At 42.6% G+C, this 20498-nt stretch overlaps 1 protein-coding gene across 1 annotated transcript; it reads right to left on the bottom strand.

The window, feature by feature from the left end:
• Positions 1-1541: 1541 nt before the first annotated feature.
• Positions 1542-20078, bottom strand: HSDL2 (hydroxysteroid dehydrogenase like 2). Its single transcript, XM_027710331.2, has 11 exons — positions 19992-20078; positions 17093-17256; positions 16585-16683; positions 16344-16458; positions 12488-12591; positions 11491-11589; positions 5985-6179; positions 5412-5483; positions 3977-4126; positions 3404-3532; positions 1542-2962 (listed from the first exon to the last, which is right to left on the bottom strand). Exons 1-11 carry the CDS (start codon positions 20051-20053, stop codon positions 2850-2852), a joined length of 1302 nt encoding a protein of 433 aa, XP_027566132.1. The 5' UTR covers positions 20054-20078; the 3' UTR covers positions 1542-2849.
• Between the last annotated feature and the right edge of the window lie 420 nt (positions 20079-20498).

Raw genomic sequence — 20498 nt, 5'->3', positions numbered from 1 at the left:
AAAATCTCTTGGATGGAAATTAGGTAACTGAAGTTACCTTGCTTCCTTCCTCGAAATAAGTACACTCCAGAGACAGTTCATTCAATAGCAAGATAAGATGAAGGTTTCTGTGGGAACAACTGTGTCCAAAATACAGACAAAACCTACTATTCCACAAAGACATACTCCTAAACAGTGGGGGACAGGCAGTAAAGGTTTTCCTGTAAGAGTTAATGGAACTGAGCCAGGGGAAGCATGTAAACATGGATGTTACACACCACTCAAATATGAAGGACAGGGCCAATGACACAGGGGGCTGTAAGCAGAGCACCAAGTTTGTTGGGATTGTCATCTGGAGGACACATGGTGTGTTCAGAGCCAATTGCTGGCCTGAAAGATCTCCTCACTGTCTTGAGGACAATCAGGGCCCAGCTGACAGTGCTCACCAGGACCTTGCCACCTCCTTCTCCACAGCTGCATCTCCTCATCACCTTCCTCAGGTGAACCCAGCTCAGCCACAGGTGAAGGCTGGGAAGTGAGAAGCAGCTGGCAGACGGAGGCTCCAGCAGAGACGGGTCTGCCGTGGCAGCCAGGGAGACTTTGCTAAAACACAACACAGATACTCAGGCAGCAGTTGCCTGAGTTTGCGTAAGTGAAAAGGCTGATGGGCAAAATACCTGGTCCCACGGAGTTAAAGAAGTAGCTCTTGAAAGAGAAGGGCTACCACGTTCTCCTGTGAGTAGCTGGCTGGTCAGGGGCCAGCTCTGCTCCAGGATGAATGCTGTACCGTCAGAGGGAAGGGCAGTTTGGGGAGTGGGGGGATCCTCCACTGCAGAACTGTGAGTTTCTGCTTTGTAGAGAGGCAGAGCTTATCCACTTCTTTACTGTATTGACAGCAGCCAGCAGTATGTGTGCATTACTGCACCATCAGTTCAGATATTTGGTCTCCTCCAGAGGACTCTGATTTCCAGTGCTGGATCTTTCCCTCCTATTCCATGTACAGCCTTTACTTCTATGTCCTCGCGTATGCCAGTGCTTCTGCTATCCTTCAGCTGTCAGAACTGTGCAGGCAGTGTTCTGGGATCACCAGGTAGGTCAGCAGTCAGGGACAGAGCAATGACCAACTCAGACACCAGGATAGAGGTGGGAAGCAGACATTGCTCAGTGGAGACCGAAACCTTTGGGGGCAGCCCCCCAGGTCTGGCAGCACTGGCAGCAGGGCAGGGGCAGCAGTTAGGGCTGGGCAGCAGGCACACAGACATTGAAGGGAGCTGGCCATGCTGGTGGCTCAGCTGAGCAGAGCTGGCTGCCTGGCAGGGATGAACATGCTGCTGAGCACAGCCTGGTGTGGACGCTGGACTGGGAACAGTCACACAGCCTGGCACTGCTGCCCCCTCTGACTGGGGCAGCCCTTGGCTCCCATGCTACCATGTTGCCCAGTGTGCTGTAAGCCACCCCCTCCATCCCTCCCTCCCTCCCTCAATAGCCCCAGCCCATTGTGCCTGGTGAGAAAGGAACCTATCTTATTGTTTTTCAAGATCCCCGAGACTGCAAGGTAGAGGTGAATTTGACAGGTTTTTTCTTTATTACCAGAATTCAACTGCCTTACTAAGTATCTGAAGGGAGGGTGCCAAGAGCATGGAGCCAGGCTCTGCTTGGTGGTGCCAAGCAATACAAGAGGCAACAGGCAGAAACTGATACACAGGAAGTTCTGCCTGAATATGAGGAAGAACTTCCTTACTTTGCAGGTGACCATGCACTAGAAGAGATTGCCCAGAGAGGTTGTGGACTCCCCCTCACTGGAGATACACAAGAATCATCTGGACACAATCCTGTGCCATGTGCTCTGGGATGACCCTACTTGAATAGGGAGGTTGGACCAGATGACTCCACCAGTGGTCCCTTCCAACCTGACCCATTCTGTGACTCTTTGAACTGTGATGAAAGCAATACAGATGTGACCTTCACAATACAGGTCACAGCAATTTTAGACAGGCACATGCTTTAAAAACTTGTAAACTATTGTGCTGCCAAGTGGATTAAAAAATAAATCCTAAGTCTTGCAAGCTTCTCAGCTTGCTTAGAAGAGAAAATGTTCCAAATTCTGGGCAGTTCTTCAGGCGACAACGAATAAACAGCTTAAGAGGCTGGTCCATCTGGCTTTTCAGATGCTGTCACGTGAAGTTGCAGTCCATGTGTGCACTTGTGAACTTACAGAGTGGCAACATTCATGCTTTTCCTACGGAGCTTCAATCTTTACCAGCCAAATAAAGGAAGGGGAAGTGGCTGCCTCCAGTGATGTAGTGGGCATAGGGGAAGAGAGAAAGCACACGAGTGTGAGCGTGTGCAAATGCACCTCCACACAAAAAGAAAACTTGCTTATCATTCAGTATGTCTGTGCAGCCTAACTGAGTGCAATAGAACTCATGTAGGTAATAAACCTGGGAAAGAAAAAAAATTCGGGATGCCAATTTACCAGGTATAATTAAGGCACTGCAAAACTGACCATATTGCTTCCACTAAGCACTTCTAGCACAGATCTGCAGGGTGACATTTGCTCTCCCCACCTCTTTCACAGGAAATGTGTACAAGCAACTATGCAGGAAAAAACTCACTTCAGATCACTTACATTGATCCAGAGGAGCAGAAGTAAAGAAAACATCTGCAACCTAAGAAGTGTATTCTTGAGAAGCAATTAGTTTAATCACAAACACTTTCTTCCCTTAATCAGATGGAGTTACCTCTCCTACAAAAACCTCACATTTTATCCGTATTTCTTATATTGCATCAGAGAAAAATGAGGACTACAAATTAAAACAGTATTGCAGTTATATATGAAAGGCCACTGTTCTTCTAGCAAGGGCTTCCCCTTACAGTTTAGAGTTCAGTTGTGTAAGCAACTTCTCGAGCTTCATTGCTAGTGCCATATTTCCTTTAATCCTTAATTTTCCTGACATGAAGGCCATAGTTGGCTTTAGTTTACCTAAAAAGAAGAAATAGAACCATCAGAAAATTAAAGGAATGGGAGACAGCCTGTGCACAAGAAAATATAATGCCACAACAGCGAGACCTAGCAATTATATTGCTACCAAGTCCTCCTGTAAAAGCAGTGCACATTTAGGAAACACTGCTTAGAGCTGGGCAGAACACAAATACAACACATTGACTGGATTCTTTCTGAAGCTACGCTGGCTGCTAAAATGTCAATAGCTGGTTAACAAAAGAAGAGTAAGCTTTTGTTCTCTTCCTGTTCACAAAACACAGGAGTCCAGAAAAATGCAAGCACTTCTGGCCTGTACTTTCTCCTGAGCCACAAAAAGCTGAAAGCTCCTCCATCCCAGATCAGAAAGCGAGATGCCAGTCTCCTCCCCCATCAGCAGAAGGTTTTCTGGGCACCGGTCTGACAAAGGCCTTTGTCCCTCACCTGTGAACATTTTCACAAAGTCAGCACTCGACATGCTCATAACCACATCAGCTGTCCCAGGGGGCTTTCCAAAGCCAGTGCTCCCACCCTTGTTCTTCAGGTCGATATACCACGTGCCTCCACCGTCACCTGCACAGAGAATGAAGAGAGGTGACGAGGCAGCAAAGGCAGCAAAGGCGCTCTGCCCTCCTCCCCTTTGGGGGCAGCCAAAGCCAACCCCTGGCAGGTGACCCCAGCCCCACGTGCCCATGTGGGGACACGGGCAGGAGAGCCCAAAGGCTGCCCTTCGCTCACAGATCGGAGGCAGCGGGTGTTTCAAGGAGACCCTGGGAGCACCCCTGCCTGTCCTCACGCCAACCCTGTGAGGGAGGGCAGCGACAAAGTGACAAAGGCTCCGCCTACGGCGGGAGTGGCAGCAGCTCCCTGTGCCTGCTCGAGGTCCTGAGAAGGAGCATCACAGCAGAACAGGAGAGGAGCTGCTCTGTTTCGGCATCCGCTTGAAAAGGTGAGTGCTTCTGTTTGAAATCACTGAGTGCCTTTTGCTAGGGAAGGTTTCACATTTGATGCTCTTACCAGATAATTCAAACTGAAAGACACCCTGAGTACTTCTCACGTTCTCTTCCGTCATGGCCCCCTGAATAACTCTGAATGTTTCTGCAACAGGCCCGGATGGCTTGGCTGGAGCAGATTCTGTCTTCTCCTCTTTCAATGCTTGGGCAGCACCTACAAGAGAGATTATTTTTCTCTTTCAAACGAAAACCACTTTAAAAATGAATGGAGAAATATGCATTGAGAGCTCCATTTGAAAAGATTTAAGCTTCAAAGTAGAGTAAATGATTATGTTCCCATTTTAGTATTTACACCCATAAAGGATGCTTTCTGCACCTAGGATCTGAATAGGTGTAGAGCATTACAGGTAATTCTGAAATATATTTCACTTCCTAATATGTCAAAAGAAAAGTGGAAATAAAACGACAGCAAAATTCTTACTGTTCTCAGTTCATTACAAATGCTTACACAGCAGTTTTTTAATGTAATCCATATACTCCTGACAACACTAAAAAAAAAAACAGCGTCTTTACTAGCCATCACTTTCATCTCAAAATACTTCTGTCTTGTTTATCTTGTAAAAAACATGTATATTTTCATGAATTCTTCTGCAAAGGCTTCTAAGCCTCAATTTGCTGCTTTGATCAGCATTCTATTGTATGACAGCATTTGCAATTTACAAAGTCAGTCAAGCTGAACAGCCTCTAAAAATGTTGTTGAAAGTCTCCTAGGTGTCTTCAATACCAAAAACCAGTTAGGTCTGTTCTGTGAGTCCCAGTATCATGAGGCCCAGGGATCTAACACCATCCATCTCTGGCAGAACAATCCTCCTAGTTCAACAGCTCAAACAGTATTTCCAACAGAAAGGAACTGTTCAAACTTTGCCTTCTCTGCCCTTCTCTTATCCCTATTTCAACACTCCTATGAAACCTGTTCAGCATTCTTAGTTGCCCTCTAACTTGACACACTACAGTTCTGAAAAAGCGAAACCAAAGCTTTTCTAAAAAAGACTTCTGCATTTCATCTAAGACTTATTTTAATTGTGTAAATTGTGCATGTTTCATCTAAGAAGCCATGGAGGATTTATGTAATGTTCTTTTGTATAAATTTAACAAGGCAAAGGAGATATTCCTGCAAAATGTGCCGTTTGCTATTTAATTTCCAGTGATATTTACATGTGACCTTCTTACTACCACATTCAGATGTTTAAAAAAGGATTTTTCAAAATAATGCACTGACTTCATACCACAAAAGTCCTGAAGGAGGTAGGATTTTTTTCTCTAGTTTTTAGTGCAGAGTTACTTCCATAAATATTACCCTCCAAATAAGAAAAGGGTTTCTGCTAAATACCTTGAGTGAAGTCCAAACTCTTAGGAGAAAAAAGAAAAACAACTTGAAATAGAGAGAGCACTCATTATTGTCAGAAATTATGGACTTGTACACACAGTGCTTTCCCTACCATATCCTTTTTGTTTCACAGCTGTAGTGTCAATCTCAACATCCAAGAAGAAGTCAGGTATCAGAGGGTGACCTAAGAGGAAGGAAAAATGTAATAATAAATCCAAGTAAAGTTGGACAGAAGGAATCAATTTCATATGAAATTACACCCAAGTCTATAAGTAAATAAACTACAACTTGAAGGAAAAAACATAGCATGAAATAACATGTTTAGAGTTTTGTTCCTTTAAAATCTGACCTGGAGGGCTTTTAAAGTTGCAATGAAGAACATTTGAAGAAGGAAAAAAATAAAAATCTATCTCACTAGCTGTTAAATACTAATACATACATCTGCAATGCAGGTAGATTTTTTTTTTCATTAAAGAATTTCTTAATATAATTTAATAGGCATTTGATTATTAGACTCCCAGTGGACGCATATGTGCTTTCCGGGAAGGCATGTCCTCAAAGCTGAGGCAAAGCAACTTTTTTACAGACTAATGTAAGAGCCCCTGGAAAGAAAACTATATTAATATTCTCCATATGTCCTTCCCTCCTTCCTGAACTTACTTCTCATCTTAAAGGTCTCTTTTACCTGGTGCAATTGCATAGACATCAAAATCCTTAACTCCCTCTTCTCGCAGCAAAACTTCATCAATAATGAAATTTCCAGTGAAACTTTTTGGTTTTGTTAAAATGCAGTACGCAGCATCTGCCAGGATATCTGTTTTCCTGCACTGTTTTTCTATTCCAGCTCCTCCCAGCATATCCATAGCAGCTGTATGTATGGCTAGAAAGTTTAAACAGTAAGGAAACAAAGCTTAATCATTGATGACGTGGAATTCCCATTTCTCTCGCAAGTATACAAACTTAATTTTCTTTTCATGCAAAAGGAAACTGTAGGAAGACAAAAGCTATGAAATACTCCCAACCAACAAATAACTCTTTACAAGCAACAGTGAAAACTAGGAAACTACTAAAGGAATCAAAAAGGGCAGAATGTTTTATGACATTCACATCCCCCTATCTATTTATCAGTGGTCACCCCACCCCGCCCCCTCTGGATTTCGAGGGTTATTCAGGTCATGAAAAACTAACAGGATAACTATTTTCCTCAAAGTGAATGTGTGATACCTGAGTCATTAAGAGGTATTCCCTACGATGATTATTACACTGAAAATCTCGATGATTAATTTTAGCCTTTTGATAACTCCCATGAGAAAGACATTAAGCTCTTAGCGTCCAAAGCAGGGCAACGAGGATGGTGAAGGGCAGCTGAGGTCACCTGGTCTGTTCAGCCTGGAGAAGAGGAGACTGAGGGGAGACCTCATTGCAGTCTACAACATCCTTGTGAGGGGAAGAGGAGGGGCAGGCACTGATCTCTTCTCTGTGGTGACCAGTGACAGGACCCGAGGGAATGTCAGGGGAGGTTAGGTTGGATGTTAGAAAAGGCTTCTTCACTCAGAGGGTGGTTGAACACTGGAACAGGATTCCCAGGGGCAAGCACCATAGCACCAAGCCTGACAGAGTTCAAGATACTCTCAGGCACATGGTGTGATTCTTGGGGATGGTCCTGTGCACAGTTAAGAGTTGGACTTGATGATCCTTGTGAGTCCCTTCCAACTCAGCACATTATGTGATTCTGTGATACTAAAGGATTTCTCCAAAGTTAATGAGAAACCAAATAGCAAAACCTCAAACAACTTGTTCAAGATTTCACAGAAAGGCTGTGTTAGACCCAAGAATAAAATTCACATCTCCTAAGCTTCTGGTTCTTATATTAACCAATTCTGCTACTTCTGCACCATTCCATTAATTTTGTTTATGCCTCCCCCATGGGAGCTATTAACACTATGCCATGTTGCAGTCCAAGTCTGTGATTTGCTCTTCCAGGCTGAGGTATCCATTCCATTTTTCTTTCATCCTATTCCACAGAAAGGATGTGGTGTTGTAGTGTTCTACACTTGCCATGTTACTTTTTTCCCTCACACAGTTCTGCTTTTTTCCATCTGCTTTTTAAGACTCAACACTCTACCCTCAAGTTTTGGGACAGACTTGCAAATCCTTTCCTACATCTGGGACAGAAGAGCATGGAAGCAGAACAATAAACTTGATTTTACATCACTTTTTTCCTCCTTTCGGTGCCTCCATTCCACACAAAGGAAGAGCAATTTTGATGCAGAAATGATCCCAACATTTCTTAATGAGCAAAAAATAGGCACTGTGTAGGACATATCTATCTGAGCTGGATCATTCACCTTCCAAAGCAGGAACTGGGAAAACAGAAAAAAGTCTTCAGTGCTGGCCAGAGAACTCCTGTCCAAGTGTTTTCTAGGAAAGTGCAAAGGTATGTAGATGTTCTTGTTGACTCCCTTATTTTACTCTTCTGTCAGGATTAGTCCCTAGGTTTCATTTACCTTTAACCAACCTCAGCCTCTCTTTTTTTAAAATCAAGTGAACACATTTAAATAAAAAGTGACAAATAGATATACTGTACATATATGTAGGTATCCCTAAGTCTTTTTCTCATCTTTAAGAACAGAAAATAAATTTGCCTTTCTTTAGTCCTTTGAAATGCTATCTGCCCTGCACGACTTTTTTTTTTTTTTTTAATAACTACCAACAGCTCAGAGGATATTTCTGTCAAATACTCTGATGAAATTTACTGGCTTCTGTTGACCCAAATATATTCCATTATTCTGACAATTCATTAAGCCACTCACTCCTGGCCCACATTTCTACCACTTCTCTGTTAGTATCAACTATTATTCTTCTGAGCAGAGTCAGCCTATTGCATAGACTAAAGCAAAAAGGTCTCAAACAGTAGTCTGACTGCACAGTTATATTCATTTCACATAAAGTGATGCTGGTTTTCCTCTAATGCACATGAAGAGATTTCCAGTTTTGTCACAGGACACCTCTATTATTCCTCTGCGCTGTTTGTGATGGGATTGCCCTTCTGAAAGGCGTTCTCTTTCACTTTTAGATAAATGAAGAGCTCTTGGCATCTTATTACCAGCATATTGTCACATGTAAATGAACAGATCCAGGCATCCATACTAACACTGAGGTAAAACACATTTGTATGAAATTATAGTGGACTTCTAAACTAAGTACTTTGCAACTTATTTTAGATATGGTGGAAGTCTGTAACATATCTCTCTGGATGACTACAAGAAAGTAGTTAACTTTCTCACTTTTGGAAGAGAAACCTCTCAAAAGAGTATTTTTAGTACTAGAGAATTCACACATTATCCTCCTTTATACTTGAGGACACACTGGTTTTCCTGGAGGCATCACTGATTTATACAAACTTTGAGAGCTCATCCAATGTTTCTAACAGCCTTAAGATGAATGAGCAAGAATGGATTCATCAAATAAAAAGCTCTTTTGCATACCTTGAATTCTACAGAAAGCCTAATTACTTTTTTAAATACTTTGCAGCATTTCCCAGAGAGAAATCTTCATTTAGAAAAGCATTTATTAGAATAGATAACGTTTTCATTTGTAAATTGAATCTTCCTGCACTTCCAAGCCTCATGTACTACAGGATGCTGTGGGGAACAGGTATTAGCTTCACTCCTTAACAAGTGGCAGTTCCTGCAGTGTTCTCCTCTAACTTATTTTAGCAGGTACAGATGTGTTACCAAGGACACAATGGCACTGCAACACACAAGAGAAAGACAGATATGGCTTTCTTTGGTTTGGGTTTCCTACTTCACCCCCATAAGAATGTCAGATTTTGCAGAAGTTTACTTAATACCATCTAGACATTCTTTAATAACAGACCACATCTGAGATACTGGTACTGTTTGGAGTGCTGTAGTATATGCAAACACGAGAAAGAAATAATGTATTCAAATATGCAACATAAGACTTAATGTAACTTCTGCTTATAAAGTTAGCCATCCCTCTGAAAAAATTTCCATTGTGAGCAGGTGGTGAAATTCTGACAGGTCCTTTTTTCCCTCGCCATGAAAAATAGGAGGCCAAATTATGATTCAGATGGGTGGGGGAAAACAGCTACATTGCAAAATAGACTTAGTATAACCAGCTGGTCTCTGCAGAAAAAATTCTTTAGCTTTCAATGGTATGTTGGGACCCATTTATTCCACCATATCCAGAATCAGAAAGAAGGTGTTGGAAAATCAGAAAGCTGTGGAGGGGGCACATAATGTGCCTATGCAGAATGTAAATATGTGCACTGACAGGACACTCGTAATCTTGTAACATCTTTTGCATGAAAAAATAAGTGAAATTGGTAGTGTTGTCTGCAGCTTCATACCATGTCTCTGTCTGAACGACATATTGTGGATTAATTCCTTTACTGTCCCTAGCTCTCACAGACAACATACATTGTTTGATCAGTCAGTGACCGTAAAAAACCCACACAATGGTAGGTAAAAGGTCACCTCTGTTAATGAAAAACCAAATTACTCCCCCTCACAGGATTCTGAGGAGATATAAAACCCATTTAGCAGTGGCATTTTAAAGACAAGACAGGGGGATGGGTGTGAGGTCTAGGGAGCTACAGACTTCAAGAATCAAGTTTCATGCTCTGTTCCAGATCCCACAGATCCTCAGAAATCTTCGCTGAAACTTTTCTGAGGTTTTCCTGGAGCACTCAAAAAGCAAGTATGCGGAAACAAGTTCATATTTCTTCTAACTGCCTCAGAAATAAAAAAATACAACACAAACCTGAAACCTGAAAGGTGAGCTTTGACTCCACTGGAAGGCAATCCAGACCCTGAAGTTACACAGGTAGTTGCCTTCAGTACATCAAAAATGAAGACCTTATCCTCTTCGAAACAGCACAGGTTTTGTGATGATATTATTATCATGAACAATATAACTGTAATTCAAAAAAGGTCTATCCCTTACCAAAATATTTCTATAGGTAAAACTCATAGAGTGAGAAGAATTATGAGGCATCCATTTACTGGGAGAATTTAAGATGCAAGCATCCAGACCAATGAAAAACAACCAAGTCTGTCAGACACACTAACCCAAGTGTCCAATTGATTATCACCTATTTTAGCTAAGAAACTCAGCTGATTTTGTCTGAAATATTTAAGTTTTGCTCATATTTCTCACTTTAGAGAAAGCAGATCAGAGAGTTCCAGTTCGCACTACAAGTAAAAAGAGGCCTGCAACTCCTAACATGAAAACATTGAAAAGTGCCTGTGTACAAATACTTCTTACACTGGAGCACCATCCTCAAAAGAGGATTTTGGTTCATATTTTTTACTCTTCTTGGTTCTTCCCTCCCTGCACTAGGTTAAGGAAATAGACACTGCTGTTGTAATGTTTCCTAACACAATGATGGGGCTTACACCACTAAAGGGCAGGATCACCCTCTGTCTGGTATTGATTTTAACATCAGTATCATTTCTGCCCACAGATGTATTTGGGGTGAAGAGACTGGCCTCCTTGGCAAACAGCTGGCCAAATCTTGAACAGCAGCCCTGACCCCCACAGACTCACAGAAAATAAACTGATGTTAACACAGTGTGGGAGCACTGAGTTGCTTTTCTTCCACAGAGCTCTTTAATTTCCTGTAACTTGCAATCACATAGTTCTGTGAACAACTTTTCACAGAACTTCACTGTGCCAAAATTTCTAGGAACAGGGTTTTTTAAACTACTTCTGCGTTCACAGAGGTATCTATCTTGTCAGTTCCATGTGAACTCTGGCAATTTAACTAGCAGGAATTCTAAAGAGTACAACATATACAGATGCTCAATATCTGCTAATGAAAGCACACTAATACTTTTATGATTCTGTCCAAACCAAAACTCTGGGTGCATGAGAAAAAGTACAGACAAGCCAAATCTACACGCCTGCTTTAACCAGCTGAAGGAGTTGAATGGGTTGCAAACTAGCTGAAGATGAGTTTAGATCAAAGTGGCAATGGTCTAGTGAGAACTAGGAATGAAGACCAGCACCTGTGCAGGATGAACCAAAATGATATAAAAGAACACTAATTCTCCTGAATCAATTCCAGAAGAAGTCTGAAGTATATTAAATGTCAAATAAAGCAAGTTCCAACAGTCAAAACACAGAAAGTCAATATTTTAGTACCATAAAAAAAAAAAATTCACCTGTTTTAGGCCATAAAGCATTGACAGCAACTTCTCCTCTAAATTCTTCTGCCATTCCCAAGACACACATGGACATCCCATATTTAGAAATGGTATAAGCTAAGACAAGAAGTGTAAAAAAGATAAAAGTTTACACTCTATCAATATAACTATCAAGGAAAGGTAAAAAAGGTAATAGATTCATAAGGAAAAAGAAGGTTTTTGAGACAAAACAGTACCTTCCTAGAGTCAGAATCTCTCCCTTCTTTCTGCCACCCACTGTCAGATATAGACTGTAGACTGTCATCTTTTCACTACAATAAAATGAGAGCTACACACATTTTGCCAACAATAATGACTGAAGCCTGGCTGTATGGTGTTTTTGTCATGCTTTTCATACACAGAACACTGACAAGAGTGCTCGATTTTTTCATGAGGCCTAAGGCATGCAAGCTGTTAATGACCAAACTATATCCTATAGAAAACAAAAAAGGCAGGGAGCAGGAATTTTAAATCATTGTCATCTATCTACTTGGAGAAGTGAAACTTTTTCTGGGAAAGAACTGGAACTTCCTGGAGTTTAATATGACAAGTGTCCAAAATGGAAAGTTTTTCCACAGTTTTGAAATGAGCAACACTAACCTCAAGATAACATGGAGTTCCTTTCCCACCTCAAAACTAATTTCCATATTAAAAGTCAACATGGAGCTTTATCCATAGTAAAACAAACGTGAGGCTGAATCAGTAAGAAAACAGATTTTGGGTTTCAGTCTCTATTTGGAGCAGAAGATTTTCTGTAGTCTTAACAATTCCCATGAAAAAGCACAGACTCTTACCTTGAAAACATAAAGAATATATGAGGTCATGAAACCTGCGCTACATTTTCCCACAAAACAATTTCTTCCAGTGCCAGTCTGTATACAGCGCTAAAGATACAAGATCCGGCACTCCTGCACATTTCACCAGCTGCTTACATGGTTCTCAAAAAATAGCAACAAAGGCTCTGAATGCTACTCACCACAATGATTTTTGAACCATATGGGATTCAGATTCATAGGTGGACTAAGGTTCAGGATATGGGGGTTCTTACTCTTCCTCAAGTGGGGAAGGCATGCTTTAGATCTGAAAGATTGATTCAGATATATCAGTCTCCTCTTATTTTATGGACCACCTATAATTACAGTAAAAACCATACTAGCAGACCAGTACTTTCATGACAGTAAAAGACTTAGCTGAGACCCTCTTCTTGTATCAAGTACTTAACTGATATAAAGAACAACAAAAAAATATCTGTTCCAGATCACTTATCTCAGGCCTAGCATTCATTCATGCAAACTGACCACATACTCCAAACAGTGCATCAGCATCAACTGACGCTGATTTTCCAGATGGTCAGAAACCATAAATCTCCTTGTAATAGTTCTGGTAGAAGCAACAAAACACTATGAGGCAATAAGCAAAATTAACTGTGCAGAGCATCATTTAGTAACAAATACATTGTCTTTTGAACCCATACCTACTTGTTCTTTAAAACCAGGTTGAAGACATACTATTGCAGAGTGGAACGCTATTACGAATATTCCAGGCAAAACTGAAAATCCGTTCTCTGCTTAGAGAATTCTCCTTTGAATTTACACATCTGTAAATCATAACTTTTACTTTATAGAAACTGTCACATGACTTCATTTCTAGCACTAGGATACATGTTTGCATTTGATCTCTGCTTGAGAATTTTTAATCAAGCTTCATAAGGCAAAGTTTGACCAGCAGTTCCATACTCAGCCACCCTGGTCTCTTGCCTTCCTTGCCTGATTCCTTTCACCTGGAAAGCTCATCCATTCAGAGATTTATCCAGGTGAAATCCCACATGACTGGAAAAAGGGAAACATTGCATCTATCTTAAAAAAGGGTAGAAAGGAGGACTGGGAATTACTGACGTGTCAGTCTCACCTCTGCGCCTGGGAAACAGATCCTCCTAAAAGCTATGCTAAGGCACATGGAGGACAGGGAGGTGATTTGGGACAGCCAGCACGGCTTCACCAAGGACAAGTCTTGCCTGACCAACCTAGTGGCTTTCTATGGTGGAGCGACTACATCAGCGGACAAGGGAAGGGCTAGAGATGTCACTTATCTGGACTTCTCTAAAGCTTTACACATGGTTCCTCTTAACAGTCTTCTCTCTAAACTGGAGAGAAAAGGATTTGATGGGTGGACTGTTCAGTGGATAAGGAATTGGTTGGGTGGTCACGTCCAGGGGGTAGCGGTCAATGGCTCCGAGTCATGATGGACATCAGTGATGAGGGGTGTCCCTCCAGTTGGTATTGAGACCAGCACTATGCCATGGCTTCATTAATGACACAGACAAAGGGATCAAGTGCACCCTCAGCAAATTTGCTGACGACATCAAGCTCAGTGGTGCGGTTGCCACACCTGAAGGACAGGATGCCATACAGAGGGAGCTGGTCAAGCTCTAGAAGTGGGCCCATGGGAATCTCATGAACCTTAAAAAGATTGAGTGCAAGAAGCTGCACCTGGGCTAGGGCAATCCTAGGTATCAGCAAAGGCCAGGTGATGAACAAATTGAGAGCAGCCCTGCCAAGGAGGACTTGGGGTGCTGGTGGATGAGAGGCTGAACGTGACCCAGCAATGTGCACCTGCACTCCTGAAAGCCAGACATGTTCTGGGCTTCATAAAAGGTATGTGTCCAGCAGGCTGAGGGAGGGGATTCTGCCCCTCTGCTCTGCTCTGGTGAGTTCCCACCTGGAATGCTGCATCCAGCTCTGGGGCCCCCAACACAAGAAGGACATTGATCTGTTGAGGCAAGTCCAAAGGAGGGCCACCAAGATGATCAGAGGGAAGGAACATCAAGGACAGGCTGAGAGAGTTCAGGTTATTCAGCCTGGAGAAGAGAAGGCTCTGGGCTGATCTTACTGCAGACTTCCAGTACAGAAAGGGGCCTACAAGGAGGTTGGAGATCAGACTTTCCACAAGGGCATGGAGTGATAGAACTAGGAGGAATGGCTTTAAATTCAAAGCAGATGGGTTTAGATTAGATATTAGGAAGAAATACTTTACTGTGAAGGTGGTGAGGCACTGGAACAGGTTGCCTAAGAAGATGTAGATTCCCCATCCCTTGAAGTGTTCAAGGTCAGGCTGGATGGAGCTCTGAGCCTGGTCTAGTGGGAGATGTCACTGCCTGTGGTGGGGGCTTGGAACTACATGATCTTTAAGGTCCCTTCCAACTCAATATATTCTATGATTCAATGATTCCATGATTCTATGTCAACAAGTACACTCTGTAAGATGGTACATCTTCCCGACATCCTCCGCGGGGAAAAAAAATCCACGCCCCTTTTTTTTAACCATTGTAATTTTCTGAACATTACACTGAAAACAGATCTCTACAAATTACAGACAGAACCAAAATACAAAGCAAGGGGAAGAAAAGGCAGAAATGCTTGACTAGGTTTTCTTAATTGAGAGTTACAAAAGTAATGAAAAAGACCATTTCCCTTGAGAGGCATGAATCTTTCATACAGTCTTCCATTTGCAGCACACAGAACCTGCTTTTTGATCTTTTCAAGGCAGAATAGGACCAAAAGCAAAGATGACTTTAAGAATCTCCCATTAATTTGGAATACCTAGATGTAACACCAAGAAAATGATTGTCGCTAGTGGGTAGAGAGGAAGAGATGGAACTTGCCATTCGATACAGTGGAATCCATTCAGAGATTTATCCAAAGATACACATAGAGGATTTTATGGAATGTCAAACTCCAAACTCAATTTTCCTTTTTGAGCACAGAAGCACAGCCTATCAAAAGTATATGTCACCAAATGAAAGCACAGAGATGCCACTCTGAAAGCAGAGTCTTTCTTTCTTCCATCCTCTTTCTCTCTCCATGTTGAGCACGTCTCTCTAATTCAGAAAGCTGCTAGTTACGTGTTTTTACGCTATTTAAATAGCAAATTTGTTCACTTACTCTTAGCAAAATGACATTAATGCATATAATCATAATATCTGATAACCAGATTCATCTGCACAAAACCAGACACTATTCTAGACTGGAGGGTTGGACTAGATGACCTTTAAAGGTCCCTTCCAACCCAAACTATTCTATGATTCTGTGATAATACTTTGATAAGAAACCTTCTGATCACATCAGGCAACAATTTAATTTGAGAATCTGCATCATCCTAAGGGCTTTTTTCTTAAATTCTGTCAAAATCAAGGCCTTCTTTTTAAGACAGAGCTCTAAATGACTTCCTGTACCTGAAAAGATGATCCAACCCACTGAATCCACCCCCAAAAATGCGCAAAATAAGGACCAGAGAAATAGTGAAATCAAATCTTGGTTAATTTAAATAAATTATAGAACTGATAAGTCAAAAGTAGGTGGAGAATACTTTAGATCATTAAGTTAGATATCTTTAACATTTCTCTTTTAGCTATGGTATGTTATATAACGTCTCTAAAGATTAAAAGCTTATGAGGAGGAAACTGACAAATAAGATATTGCACCTGATATATGCAAAGATTTAGTCATTTTGCTTGAAATGAAAGAGCATCAGCATTTTGCAAAGCCAAGCTGGAGCTCCATTTGAAACAAACTAGTTTCTTCTTCCTACATGCATGGAGATGCTTGTGAACACTTAATGACTACAGTAATAAGGTTCCTGTTTACTTCAACTTGCAATTAATTCTTACAAATATTAATTTCAAACAGTTGACCAATAACGCTGTGAGCACATGTAGAATAATTACACTCCAACTCTAGTAGGTCAGCAATAAAACTACAAAATTTCTCAGAAAAACCGAGAAAAACATCATACATTCTGTTACAATTACTCCGATTCCTTCACTCAGCACTTACGTAAGGTAGGTTCCTCGTACATTGACATCCATCATAAGATTGACCTTCTTCGTTGCTGTTTCCAAAGTGCCAGTCAAAGAGATGGCGCTTGCATTGTTCACCAAAATGTCAATCCCTGGTTTAAAAATAAGTCGTTTCACATTAATATTTAAAGACGAAAAGCCCGAGTAAGGCAGCTGTTCTTTTCTCTTTTTGTTTGAACAATATGCCTGTTCATGTCTCCCCCACGCTATTAACATACCTCCAAAAGTCTTCACAGCTTTCTCCACGGCACTAATAATTTGCTCTTCTTCCCTCACATTAACAACGCAGGGCAAAGCCTTTCCTCCAGCCGCTTCAACTGTACAATTAAAAAATTAAACATTTACAAATTTGCTCTCAGATGGCACAAATAACACGACCCTTCTGAGAATCTCTGATGCAACAACATGCTTCAAGAAGGCACTGAAAATCATACTCTCAAATTGTGACCTCTTTATGTGTTTTATAAAGAACAGGGAAGCCAAAATCAAATCTTAACACTGTGAATGTGTATTTCATACATCTCAAGTAACATGGCATTTTTACATTTATATACACATACATCTTCATTACAGTAACATTACAGCATTCCTGAGAGGCCAGAGAAGCACTAAGCTTATTTAAGTAAAGGTAAACTGGAATATCTATGCATTTTTCCATTCAGGTATGACAATTAAGCTTACACCCAGCCTAGCACCTGAAACCGACTTTCATTTGTTAAAACTCACTTTCTTCTGCAGCGGTGTAGATAGTCCCTGGAAGAGTAGGATGGGGCTCAGCTGTCTTGGCAGCTATCACAATGTTTGCACCATCCTTAGCAGCTTTCAAAGCAATGGCTTTGCCAATGCCTCGACTTGCGCCTGTGATGAAGAGGGTGCATCCTGCCAGTTTCCTGAAGGTGAAGGGGTAAGTGGAGGGTAAAGAGGAGAACAAAGAAAAAGGTGTAAATCATTGACTTTTATCACTCTCTAAGCGAAAAAGTAATTAGCGACGTCTCTCAACCAGACAAATGCCCTCATCATTTTACTAACAAAACAGCCTTCAAGCACAAAAGGGATGGCTACAGCTACAGCAAAGCAGCAGTGAACTAAGACCATTCCCCAAGTTTGCAAACATTATAAAGCAAGAAGGTTACACAGGTCACCCAGTTACATTTCTCCCTCTTTGTAAAATGATCCCACACACTGTTTACAACAGAGCTGCTGCATTCTCCAACAGTGGAAAAGGAGTAATTTGTAAAAACGAAATGCCAGTTTCTAAGGAGACAACACACCTACACAGATCTCTAATTTACTAGTCACAGTTCTCCATACAAAAAGAACTGCTGTCTCAACGTAGTATAAAGTTTCAAGGCCAGAACCACAATGCCATACATAAAAACTTTATTTTCAGAAATGGCAATTACTTCTCTTAAATCTTCTATGCTCAACAGTTTTTCAGTAACTGCATTTAATCCAGCGGGTCCTCCAAATGAACAGGTTCAACCAAAACCTCTGGAGAAACACGTTTTAGAATACAGGAAAGATGTCTGGCTGACACAATGTCACTGAATTTTTGAAAAGAGAAATATCAACTCCATTTTAAAGTATATTCAACAATAAAGTTTCTTAGACCACAGGTATTCCATATGAAGGAATGTGTGTTTCAGTGTTCTGCATAAAGCTCATGCTGCTTTTTGTAACTCTGCAGCAAAAGCAAGAGTTTTTAACTTCAGTTAGAGAATGCATAAAAACTGTGTAATGGTGACTTCACTTTTTGCTTCCATTACAAATATTACACACCAGCCTCCAAGCCTGCATTAGTTTTCCTTTCAGATTGGGCCAGACTTAGTACTGTTTCTGCACATCTGTTTTCAGATGTGGGTTTTTTCCCCTCTAAATCTGAGAACATCCGCCTCTTAAATGCTCTCTAGGAGAGCGTTTGCTTTCCAAAGGCAGAAAACGGAAATGGGGCAGAAAGGGCAAGTGATCTTCCCCTGCAAGGGGGAAGGCATCTATGGCATCCCAGGAAGTCAACAAAGTCCTGCAGATGCCATTTCAAAGAGCTTTCATCTGCAAAATTGAGTTCTAGAAAGGCACATGAAAAAAAAATATCTAAACAGCACAATGAATCATAAAAAACTGCTGCCAAGAGTCAAGTCACATGCACAATGAGTGAAGTTCGATTCTGCAATACAGTCAAACTGTAATACTCAGTCATGTAAGGCCAGAGTCCAACCAATGTGAAGTCTGCAGAATCCTCCTTAGTCAGGGAAGAGGTAAATGGGGTCCAGCAAGAGGCAACTTTAGAGGAGAAAGAAGCTGAGGAGAGCTGATGGGGCTTTAAGCCCTGCCAAGGACAAGACTGGTCCATTCAGAAAGACAAGCAGATGTACCAGAAGACCAGCATGGCTTTGCAGGGAATGTGTAAATCAGCTCCCATAAACATAAGTATGATACAGATAATGGGATTAAAGCCAGGTCACAAAGAAGGAAACAGAAACATTACCAGCCATATTGGGGTGGTGCCAGGAAAACCAAAGTTCACTTGCAGCTGAGATTTGTGAAAGACACAGGGACTCCTCCTGCTACACTGGCAGTAAAAGCAGGCCCTTTGCTCAATGGAACGGGTGAATGCAAGGCTTTCAACATCCTCTGTCACAATATTTTTGCTTTGTATTTAAGATATGATGATATGATCTGCATGGGTGCACAAACTAGTAAAAAACTAGCTGGTTGGTCAGGCTTAGAGGTGGTGGTTTGTTAAGTCATACTTGTAAGACTTTGGGTTTATTTCTTAGTTCGCTTAGCAGCCCAACAGTTTACAAGTTTATAAAGCATGTGCCTGTCCAAAATTGTTTACGACCTGTATTGTGAAGGTTGCATATGTATTGTTTCCATCACGGCTGAATTCTGGAAATAAGACAGAAAATGTCGAATTCATCTCTGTGCCCTGCAGTCCTGGGGATCTTGAAAGACAATAAGATAGGTTTCTTTCCCACAAGAAATGACTGGTAACGCAGAAACCTGCAGGTCACATCAGGGACACTGTTTAGAGCTCACGTAGACCCTAGGATTTTAATGAATAATCCTGTTTATAACATACAGGAACAAATAATAACAATTTACCTTCCTAGCTGTTAGCAGTGTTGGCCTCTGAAAGGCTAAAAGGCAGAAAAGATCCTATATTGGAAAAAAATTTGACTGCCAGGTAAGCAGGTACTGGTTTGGCACAAGACAGGGAAGAATAGTTTTACACGTATAAAGTTACAGATACACAGCCGAATCTAGGTTAAAACCCTCCAGTAACTATTTCCACTGCAAAACGCGCCGCTCAAGGGCACTGGCACGAAGCGCTCGCCCCGAGGGTCCCGGGCACCCTCGGCCGGCACAGCCCCCGGGCTGCTCCCCACGGCCACCGGGACACGGCGTCCTGCGCTACCACCGCCCGCTCCCGGCTGGCCCCGCACCGCGGGCAGGGCAGCACCGCGCACGGGAGCGTCCCGCGAGCCCCCGCGGCGGCCCCAGCCCAGCCCAGCCCGCCCCGAGGGCCCTGCGGCGGGCGAGCAGCCGCGGCTGTGCCGGGGCGTCCCCCCGGCCCGGCCCTGCGGAGCGGGGCGCGGGGCCCGGGCCGGACGGGGCACCTTACCCGGTGTTGGGCAGCATGGCGGCGGCGGAGATCCCGCGGGCCGCGCAGCCGCCGCGCCTCATCGGGGCGGAGCGGCCCGGCCGGGGCGGGGGCAGCGCCGCGGACCCCAGCGAGGAGCCGCCGGACCGGCCGCCCGAGGCTGAGGAGGGAGCGGGGGTGGCGTGGTCGCGGGGTGCGAGCCAACCTGGGTGTGGAGCGGGCCTATGTGGGATGAAAGGTTGAATCGGGAGGTTTCCCTCATTCTTTCGTTCTCTGCCGGGTGTACGAAACACACGCTTTGGCCTGAACTGTCTTGCAGGTCCCACTCAAATCAGTGGAGGCTTTGCTGCCATCCCACTTTCTGGAGTGCTGTGTCCAGTTCTGGCTCCTCAGGACAAGAAAGAGGGCCCAGCGGAGGGCAACAAAGATGATGAGGGGTCTGGAGTATCTCTCTTAAGAGGAGAGGCTGCGGGAGCTGGGTCTGTTTAGTCTGCAGAATACTGAGAGGGGATCTCATTAACGCATATA

This window comes from Pipra filicauda, unplaced genomic scaffold, assembly GCF_003945595.2.
Source record: "Pipra filicauda isolate LSUMZ 115617 unplaced genomic scaffold, ASM394559v2 scaffold71_size5581439_pilon, whole genome shotgun sequence".
NCBI classification, from domain to species: domain Eukaryota; kingdom Metazoa; phylum Chordata; class Aves; order Passeriformes; family Pipridae; genus Pipra; species Pipra filicauda.
Note: the sequence above shows the minus strand (reverse complement) of the source record. Positions and strands in the feature narration are given on the sequence as shown.